Source organism: Pezoporus flaviventris, unplaced genomic scaffold, assembly GCF_033815535.1.
Source record: "Pezoporus flaviventris isolate CSIRO_AGI_PZ_B2104156 unplaced genomic scaffold, CSIRO_AGI_Pfla_v1 ptg000031l, whole genome shotgun sequence".
Classification (NCBI taxonomy): domain Eukaryota; kingdom Metazoa; phylum Chordata; class Aves; order Psittaciformes; family Psittacidae; genus Pezoporus; species Pezoporus flaviventris.
In genome coordinates, this window is record NW_026892579.1 from 51,352,301 (window position 1) to 51,362,878 (window position 10,578).

Below are 10,578 nucleotides of genomic sequence, written 5' to 3' on the forward strand. Positions count from 1 at the left end.
GTGACTGGTGACTGGGGAGGGTCATGGTCATCACGTGCAAGAACTATGCAATTAGCTCTGGATGTGGCACCCAGTTGTCTGTGCAGACATCTAACCACATTTGCAAAGGCCTCTGTGCCTACACAGGAGCAACATGGATGTGTGTGTGTGTGTGTGTTCAACGCTGTATATGTGCCATGTCATTACTTTTGTCTGAACATCGTCTGCAAATGTCTTTTGTGGCTTTGTCAAACGTGCTACCAACGCCAAACTAACATCCACTTGTCTGAGTTACTCACTGAAGAAAGTTTGGTTTGGCAAGATCGGCTGATGACGAAACCATGCTGGTGTTTTACACTGCTGATTACTATATGACAGGTAAACAGCTTGCTCCATTATCTTCCTCGATACCTAAATTAGGCTTAGTGACCTTTAGTTCCCTGGGTCTTCATGGGTGAGATGTGAGTGGCTGATTTTTACTTCATTATGTTACTTCTTTCCTCTTGTGAGTGACTGAGAAACCAGTTCTTGTGGTATGGATTATGACAGAAGGAAGTAGATTTCTAGACCCATTATTCCTAGTAAATGACTTTTTTTTAGGAGTGTAGGTAACAGGTCTACCCATTTCCTTGCTAACAACACTGGTTATTGCATTATCATCATTCTTACTTGAATCAGTGTTAATTATTTAAGAGAGCAGTAATTCATGTTCCCGTGCTCACATCTATGTCCTGGCATTTCTTAAATTACTAGTAGAGATGTACCCGAACGGGAAGGTGGTGTACCATGGAGGAAAAAAGTGGTGGAAATGTGAAAAGAAAACCCAACCAAAACAATAAGCGCTTTGAATTGTGAAATCAGGTTTCTAGCTTACTGCTCATCTTTCATACTAGAAGTAGTGCCACCAAAATGAATGAGTCAGAGATGTGTTGAAATTGCCACTGAAATAAATGAGTCAGAAACATGTACTGAAATCGTTCTTTACCAAAGACTCTGGGACATGGAATCTTAATTATGATAGCAGCTTCCTTAATAAAAGAAGACTAGGATGTGAAAACATTGTATGTGAGACTAAAACAATATTTAGTCCTATTGTTGACTGCACAGAAAATCACCTGCTTCCCAGAGGTCACAAAAGTGGGTATTGTATGTTATTTATGCTAATGGCCATTTCTCTCTGAAGGAGAGTCTGAAGGAAAGCTGTTTGCCTGACTTCTGGTTTTGCCTAGTAAATCTTCAGTTTCTCAAATGAACTGTGTTTCTGCTTATGCTGCTAAAGAGTTGGACTCCTTTCAAGACATAATGCTAATAAAGTCACAAAGTTGGTGGAGGTTTAATGAACTTTATTCCATGGTAATAAGAAAGAATGAAAATTACAATGAATTGGTCAGTGAAGAATGAGTAATTTAATGACTGATACAGCAAAATCAGATATTAAAAAAAAACAAAAACATTAGAAGACACATCTACTTATTATTGAAAACAAAGTTTCTGAATGCAGGGACCTTTCCCCTTGGCTATGTATTATTGTGAAATAAGTTGTTTTCTCAGTCCTTATTCATTAGAAGGCAGGTTTGGTTACCTGTATGTATGTTGAGTGTAACTAAAGTTAGTCCTTTTGCACATGTGGGAGAGGCAGGATGGATTCTGTTTTTGTGAAAGGAATCACTAAAGAGATCGATGTCCAGGAAGGAAAAATTGAGCCCATTATTTTATTTCGTTTTGCATTGGCAGGAAGAGGGCAATGAACTTGAAGAAGCCATGGGTACATCCAGGAGCCTTTGCAAAGTTAGTTGGAATAAACATCTTCAAATTTCAAAGCTTGGCTAAAAGTAAATTGAAACACGAAATTAATCATAAATGTGAAATAAAAACATTTCTATTCAAAACATTTTTTTCATGAATAATTCTTTCCTCTGTATTTTTTTCCTCTTTGTTGCCATTTACTGCACAGAAGCATCCAAAATCTTTGACTACATTTACAAAATTTCTAAATTTAGCTATCTCAAGGAGATTTTTCACTGAACTTGTAAGATGTTTTGAAGTTTTTTTCCTTTATACTAGAGCCCATGATGAAAAGTAGCTTAATTCCATACCAGAAGATAGAAATTAACTCTTCTATCATGAGACTCAACCCATATGCTTTTATGGTCTGTTAGAATTCTTAAAACTCAGATTTGCCACTTGCTCTTATCAAGTGTGTTGCTACTGCTACTTGATCAGCCACCATAGTTCAAAGGAGGAAGAAGAAAAAAAGATACAGAAGTACCTTCCTTTCCTGGCATTTCCTAGATTCAAAGATGAGAATTGTATCTCCTGGGTATGGAAAACCATACAAACTGCAGCTGGAAATTTGGAGCTCAGATTTCTGTGCTGCCATTACTGTAAAAATATATTTGACCCCACTTGCAGTCAACACATCCCTTTTTATGCTAAGAAGTATTCATGAGAGTTTCCATATGGAGACCCAGACATCGTCATCTTTAAAGAAGGTATGTAGGCCATATGAATATCTTGATCCATGAAGCGGAGGGTATATGGATCCCAGTGTACACCAACCACTGTCTAACCTTTGCCCGCCCTTGCAGGCTCTTTCTTTGGTTTCATTCCACAAGTTGTCTCACCTAGGTAAAGCACCTAACATGGTGAAGTATAGTTTTGCAATAGTGCTTTTGGCCCTGTATTCAAACAAATAATTAAAAAATTTCATTTGCATAAATTAATTGGTATCTTTTTAAAGCATCAACTTTATCCAAGTCAAATTAAATGCGTAGAACTTACTGCATAATCCATCATCACAAGCATCAGGGCAATCACCACAGGGTTCTCCTTTTTTGTAGGGTGTCTGTATTGAACTTATTAGATTCCCCCTGAAACAACAACATAAGCTATAAAGTCACTATAACATATTTGAGGAGAAAACTGAATTATATGGATACATCCATGTAATAGTTTATACCCAATCCTCAGTTTTTCCCCACCAATTTTTTATAATATATATACATAAAATATATAAAATATATATATGTATATGTGTGTGTTAAGCTTTGGAAAGGTTTTGGTAGTGGGAGTGGAATTTGCAAGGGTGGCTTCTGTGAAAAGACACCAGAAGCTGCCCCTAGTTCAGACAGAGCCAGTGCCAACTGCTCCCATGTTGGAGCAGGTCAGAGTGGGAGTGATAGAGTAGCTCAATGGTCTGCTGATGGTCAGTCAAGGTCCACCCAACACCAAATATTACAGTGTGAATGTGAAAATTAATTTTAGGTAGTTTATGAAAACACCATTCTGCCTTGAAATTCACACTGCATTTTTTTGGTATTAATTATAGTCTTCACTATACTGTACATATTGACATGCCTTTCTGAAAGTAGAATGTGGAAAACATTTATTTATTTATTTATTATGACAATCATAATTTTTAGACAAATGAAGTTTAATCTGAAAATCAGTATCACGTTTATATATTTTAAGCTTTTGCTCCTTTTGACTCTTCCTTTGATGAGTATGTTTCTGTCATTTCATATTCCTAATATGGTCTTCAGACCTGTTCCTCAGCTATGGGTGATATGCCCTAATACAGATTTCACTATCTATCTCCCAACTAATTTTGATAATGTATATACGAAGTTCTAGAATCAGAATCAATACATACATGGGGCAGTACTGGCAGACATAAAAGTATTTGTATGTTCTGTTGGGACAGAAAGCGACAGCACATCCAGTTTGATAAGAACTGTACCAAACCACCTGTAGGTATAAGAATAAAAATGGTAAGAGGATGAAAAATACGCATTTTAAAATAAGTTAAGTACAAAATGCATTAAAGAAACATTTGCAACCAAGGTAAGTCACTTTATTTACCCTTTATAGTAAAATATAAGTCCCACATTCCTCAAAAAACATTTTTCTTCTCTGCTTTTACCCCTGAACCAAGTACTATTTAAGATATTATTTTAAAAAGGACATGGAACTGTTGGAACAAGTCCAGAAGAGGGCCATGAGGATGATCAGGGGACTGGAGTACCTCCTGTATGAAGATAGCCTGAGAAAGTTAAGGCCGTTCAGCCTGGAGAAGAGAAGGCTGCATGGAGATCTCAGCAGCCTTCCAGTATCTGAAGGGGGCCTGCAGGGATGCTGGAGAGGGACTATTCATTAGAGAATGTAGTGACAGGACAAGGGGTAACGGGTTAAAACTTAAACAGGGGAAGTTTAGATTGGATATAAGGAAGAAGTTCTTTACTGTAAGGGTGGTAAGACACTGGAATGGGCTGCCCAAGGAGGTTGTGAATGCTCCACTGCTGGTGGTGTTCAAGGCCAGGTTGAATGAAGCCTTTGGTGGCATGGTTTAGTGTGAGGTGTCCCTGGTCATGGCAGGGGGGTTGGAACTAGATGATCTTGAGGTCTTTTCCGACCCTGAATATTCTATGATTCTATGATTCTATAAGATATGGTAATAATTTATCACGCATACATATTATAAGTTTGAGTTAAACTGTCTCATTTTTATATGTTTTCATTTTGTATTCTGTGTCTCATGCATGTGAAAAGATGAGGTTATCAGGAGCCATTATCCAAGAAATTCTCTGAGTCAACGGAACTCTGTAGAATGTAACAAACCTATTTATATTTCCTTCTTGATATTTTAATAACTCTATTATTCCAGTGTCTGAGCAATTTTCAGAGTTTGGACAAACAAATAAGTTTCTTCCTTTTGCTTCTTCCTGAAGTCTTGAAACATCAGTATCTTTAATCTTTACTCCATAAAGACACTTAGCATATTGTTTTCTATTTAATTCTGTTACTTTAAAAGTTTTTACCTTGTTTTGTCAGAATAACTCTCATACGACCATTGTACTTGCTCCCTTTAAAGATAATGAGAGGCTAAGAGTTGTTTAGCTAACATAGAAAGATTTATATATTCTTCCTGAAATATAAAAAACTGTCACCTACCTGAGTGTAGTGGCCAATCACAGCACCTTGTGTTTTTGCTCCAATTCCGTATTCAAAATTTTCCTCCTCATTGTACCAGGACTGAATAACATCTGACCATGAGAAAGGGCCAGTTGACATGAAGAGATTTTCCCCACATTGTACATCTGAAAAGAGAAATGTACTGAGAAATGCAAAAAAGACACATGTCTGAGAAACAGACAGCAAAGAAAGTATGGTTTCTATAGAAATTCTCATCCCAGATGGAACAGAAGTGTATTTTGTTTTTTTCCAGTTCAGTGACATCACCCTTTGTCAGTACTGGAGTTGTCACTTGACCAGTTTGCAGCATGGGCAGCCTGTTTGGCTGGTAGTTGTTGACAGACTTTCTGCATGTCTGTAGATAACACCTGCACATGTACGTCACAGATTTATGACTGTAATTTTGCTATTTGCAAATTTGGACCTTCACTTTTTGAACCTTCCTTCCCAGACAGTTTCATCCAGCACACGCAAGTTGGTTTCTGCTGTAAACTGGGTCTAGAATCTATTTTTTCTGATAGATATTTTCAGAGACGACGTTTTCTTGGTATTATTTTTTTTACCCACTGAAGAAACCGGGATATACCTCTGTAAAACTGATGCAGATGGAATGAGAATAGGATTGAACTTTTCTCACTTACTAAACAGATTTATATCTAGAATTTTGCCTTTGTCCCATGCACCAAAAAAATCACATTGTATATAAATGGCATCTCCACATAAAACAAAAAAACCAAACCAAAACAAAACAAAATCCTGAAACTGGTCATATCAGTAATACATATGATATTATTCAGTTAGCACACGTTTCACTTACTGGTTTTCCTCCTGCTAGCAGGACTGTGTCTTAAAGTACATTCATTGGCCCAGTTTTGGGCATTCTTTGCAGCTGGATCATTCCATTCCTTAATGAAAGAAGGAAATACTAGTCATTCAGACACATGTCAATTAATAATCCTTATGAACGAACAACATTTGGAAATTACACTTCAAATCAGGAAAAAAATATATAAAATAATTTTCCTCCCCTTTTTGGGTGTAGGAACAAAGTTACTATGCATCCAGGAGAACAGAAACTGTGAAGACTGATGAAGAGCAATCAGAATCAATTAACAATGCTGTGGCTCCTCCTTTTCCATTTCTTTTTTTTTTTTTTTTTTTCCCAAAAGAAAGAGACACTGTTGTTCATACATCACAAAATTTTCCAGACTTTTTTTTCCACCTGCCCAACTTTATGTTTCTCTTGGTGATGGCCATACTCAAACCTTAATAAAGCTCTGGAGAATGAATTTGTGGCTAAATAAAATAATGTGACCTTGCATACAGTCCTGTATTTCTCACAGAGTCCATTATGCATTAAAAATAGATTTACAGCACACAACTTACCATCTTCAACATGTTGCTGGCAGTTGGTTTTACTCCTCTCCTGAGGGTATTATGTGTGTTAACAATAAGGTTTTGCTGATCTGTTCTGTTAGTTGACAGAGCATCGAAATCTTCAGGTTCCTAAATTGAAAGAACATGTTATGTTTCTCTTTTTCATTTGAATGTAACTAAATCCTGTATCCTGTCTAGGAAATACCAAAATACCAACATACTAATATCAATCAATGACATGATCCTTGTGATGGAGGAATTACTGTGATATGCTTTGCCTCCTAAGCATCTTGAGGGGTGCTTCCATGTGCAGTAGCACTTTCAGTGGTTCCACAACATAGAGCTTCCTGTGTCATATATGCCAGCCCTCTGTGGATGGCTGCGATATCCTGGAAGACTTCTTCAATTTAAGCTACTAGATCAGACTTGGCAGGGGGATTGGAACTAGGTGATCTTTAAAGTCCCTTCCAACCCAAACCATTCTGTGATTCTATGATCTTTGTGAGGTGCAAACTACTAGATCTGTATATTGGAGCTTCTGACAAATAGAGTCATTTCTGACCCAAATCATAAGCAACACTGAGTCTATAGATTCCTTAGTGTGTAAGTGTAGAACCAGTCTACTGCTTTGAAATTAAACAGACTTCAAGGATAAATGTTTTCCAGATCCTGGATATCTCATTAGACTCTTTCTGCATATGACAGTGTGCAAAGGAAAAGCCATATTCAGTCAGACCACAAGTGCCCAGGTCCCATCTAGATTTTCTGAGTACAAAGTGTGCATCATACCTCTGCAGCGGACAGAGGCACCACGACTGTGAGACACAGGAGCACCACCAGCAGAATCATCTCTGAAAAGTGGAGAATGGGGATTTACTATTATTTTTTTTACTGAGCTTTCATTTCTCTCAATACATAATGCATCTTTCTGTGTATTTCCTGGCTTATACTCAAGTAACAAGGTAAGTTTTCTTTCTTCTCTCCTTCTCTCCTCCTCCCATTTTTAGAAGTAAAAAAAAAAATAGTTATTTCCCCCTCTGAATATCCGAATTTCTATAAACCAAATGCTTTCTACATATCATACTTCCTGTTATAATCCTGGCCAAACACCTTCACCTGAATTCACAGTGTATTTGTGAGGACCTTTGTGCTGCATAGGAAACCTTCTGCTTATTGCCATACTGTGGAACAGCTGGGGTGAGATGCTGCTTTTAGCTTGTGTTAATCTGAAATGCCCCCTACACCCCATTGCCTGCTTAGACTGGTCTGAATTGGTTGAAAGGGGAATTAAACTCCCAACCAATGTGGTGATCTCTACACTTAGGTGTCTGAGTCAGGATTTAAAACCCTTACTTAATGACCAGCACATGTGAGCTGGGGCAGAACTGGCTGGACTAGAACTGGGCCAGCTCTGGCTTCCTGGGAAAGACTTATTTCAGAAAGCATTTTTTGGTGGCTTTTTTTTTGTTTATTATTTATTTTTTTTATGACAGCTCTTGATTATGTTACAGGTAGTGTGAAATGACACCAGAAATGAGAACCTTCTCTCTTTAAAGAAGCAACTACCAGACCCTGGACTCTACTTGCTTAGGAGGCTCAAGATGCCATTTCAAACCACTATAGTGATCCAGGAGGTAATGCAGGTAATCTTAAAGTTCACGTGTCTGATTACAATCAGACATAGGAGTTATATTCAGATTGTTTCTGCTTAGCTACCTTGAGTAGGCAAGCAGGTGACTAGAGTGGAGTTTACTTATTTTGGCATTATTCCCAGCCTCCCACTCCAAGGGAATTTATGGGCATGTTACCACAGTGATATAATATTAGCTTAACTTCTTATTTGGTTTCGAGGGGGCTGCAGGTTTTAACTTTAATTTGTTCTTGGGGAAAGGCCAATAAGGTTTGCTGATCTATTCATACTCAGCAGAACCCCTTTACCTCGAGGCAACTATTTTATATAAAACACAAGGTGCTCTGGCTCTTGGAGAACATGTGGGTAAGAAAAAACTCCTTTTTTCAAATGGTACAACAAGGCCCATTTTCCTCACCAGCTTTTTTACATTGCACTGGAAGTGACTCACAGTCCCCATCCCGTAGGCAAAGATGTTACTCCGGCTCTACTAAAGAACAAAGAGTGGAAGTGGACTGTGGCTATGGGCAGTTGTAGCTCAGAGGCAAAAAACTGGACAGACTGGCCACATCTGTACAATTATACTCTCACAGCCTCAAACTAGGGTGGCTTATTCCAAGTTCTTGTAGTTGAGGAAATATCTAGTTAGTCTGGAGGAAAAACATACTGATAATTAACAGTAAAAGTCATTGATTTTCTGTTCTAGATATTAATTTATGTCTCTTATGTTTAATTTTGACATCACCTGTGCCTCTTTGAAGTGCTTCATGATCACAGAAGTTTTTTTTCTAACCTTTCTAGCTCCTATTTCTCAAAGCAGTTACAAAGCTTTGCAATGTATATAACCTAGGTGTTTAGTAATAAAAGGTTATACTACCAATAACATGAAAAACTACTCTTTTAACTTAATTTCTGACTAGAAAGTAAAAGGAGTTGGGGGTTATTTTTAGCTGTACTCAAGTTACAAGCAAAACTGTGTCTTCTGAGTGTGAAATGTGATGATAAGCAACTAGAAAACAACCTTTTTTGATCTTAAAATGTGTAAAACCAAATTGTTTCAAAAGAGAAATAACTTTTCATTGAAATTGTGAAGCTTTCTGGTTTGCAAAATCAAATGAAGACGCTGACTTAAAGACATGGGCAAAGTTTTCATTCACTGTAATATTTTCTATGAATTAACTTTCAATTAAATATAATTGGTAATTTAATACATGATACAAGTTTCAAAATGCCATTGAAATGCTTTTTAAGATCTAGCGGGTTTCCTGCTCCAAGATATTAACATACTTTTGGCAATCCCACTGATTTCAACCAAATGCTTATAGTTTATGAGATGTAAATTTAATTGCTCTGCATTAATTTCTAGGCACTGGTCCTAAAATCAATCTCCCTGTCCCCCTCCCTTGTTCCCCCTCAATCAAACATAAATCAGGACATGTGCCAAGTCTTACTGACTTTCCTGCAACTCCATCTGTGTACAGGGATCTGCCACTGAAAGATGGTGCTTTAGCATCCCTAGTTTGTATGAGTTTAGCAAACTTGTGTGAATATGTTTTTCCCATCTCTCCTCCTAAAAAAAAAAAAGGTGTGTCTTAAATGGTTCATACAATTCAATACCTATTACAAAAAAACATCCTCATTATTTTTTATTATCCTTGAAAAAGACCTGGAATGGAATAATACTAGCTGCTATTTCACTTGTACAGTATTATTGCACAAAGTCCTACTTAACAATCACCTTGTACATCGGTGGTAAATTGCACAGGGTGGTAATTTCCTCACCCTGAAAATAAATTGTGATAGCTACATAAAGCAAGAAAATATACTGAACTGAATATATATCCAATTCAAGAATTTGGTCTGTCTCTTTCTGTATGTGCATATAATCTGCCTAACTAATTTCTTGCACACAGTTTTTTTTAATCTGTTTTTGATTATTCATAAATTTTCTCTTTTTTTTTTTTCCAGGTTGTGTTACACTACTGCCTATGTAGTCCTTATTTTTCAATAAATAAAATCCTCTTTCTGTGACTGTCCTAAATTGTTCAAGAAGTCATCTGACAATAGGTTGCATTTTAACACATGAAAAGAATTGTGATACTTTAAGCAAACAGATCAATCCTACCTTTTTGTTTCCTGGAAGATCAGAGGTTTCTTCCGTCCTTCTTCAGGTAGTTGTGGAAGTGACTGGGGTTCTTCACTGGAGGGAGATTTATACCTCTTCTGTTTCCTGATAGGACAAGATGACTCAGCGTCACAGGTATTGTAGAATTCAAATAGTGACCAGATAGAACTGTGCATTGTCAAGTGCACAGTCTTCCAAGAAGGTTTTGGTCCATTTCTGTTTCCTCTTACCTCTTGTACTGACAGAGACAAAATACTCTGAAATGAGTTTTGTATTTAATGCTCCTTGTAGGTGAAATTTGCAGTCAATGTCAATGCCAGGTACAAAGGCTCTGTGCTAATGATTGACGCATCCAATTATAGTAAGACTTGATCTTAATCTCCAGCAATGCAAATAAACTCAGCTGGCTACTGAGGTGCCTCCACATTGACATTGTTGCAAACAAGATGGAATCTTGCTTATTGACTTTTCCATGAGGGTAAAATAATGTATTGGG

At 37.2% G+C, this 10,578-nt stretch overlaps 1 protein-coding gene across 1 annotated transcript; it reads right to left on the minus strand.

Annotated features, from left to right (window-relative positions):
• Positions 1–1,587: 1,587 nt before the first annotated feature.
• LOC133273079 (cysteine-rich secretory protein 2-like) lies at positions 1,588–10,336 on the minus strand. The gene is made up of 8 exons (XM_061461017.1): positions 10,083–10,336; positions 7,117–7,178; positions 6,337–6,456; positions 5,768–5,855; positions 4,930–5,075; positions 3,632–3,726; positions 2,761–2,849; positions 1,588–1,805 (listed from the first exon to the last, which is right to left on the minus strand). The coding sequence occupies exons 2-8, from the start codon at positions 7,174–7,176 to the stop codon at positions 1,795–1,797; spliced, it is 609 nt and encodes a 202-aa protein (XP_061317001.1). The 5' UTR covers positions 7,177–7,178; positions 10,083–10,336; the 3' UTR covers positions 1,588–1,794.
• Positions 10,337–10,578: the final 242 nt, after the last annotated feature.

What these genes read in the sequence shown, in the direction of transcription:
- LOC133273079 (XM_061461017.1), bottom strand. Translation starts at nt 7,176, where the DNA reads ATGATTCTGCTGGTGGTGCTCCTGTGTCTCACAGTCGTGGTGCCTCTG. An exon ending in TGCCTCTGTCCGCTGCAGAG is followed by an intron (nt 6,457 to 7,116) that starts GTATGATGCACA and finishes CTTTCAATTTAG; the next exon opens with GAACCTGAAGATTTCGATGC. An exon ending in CCAGCAACATGTTGAAGATG is followed by an intron (nt 5,856 to 6,336) that starts GTAAGTTGTGTG and finishes TCTTTCATTAAG; the next exon opens with GAATGGAATGATCCAGCTGC.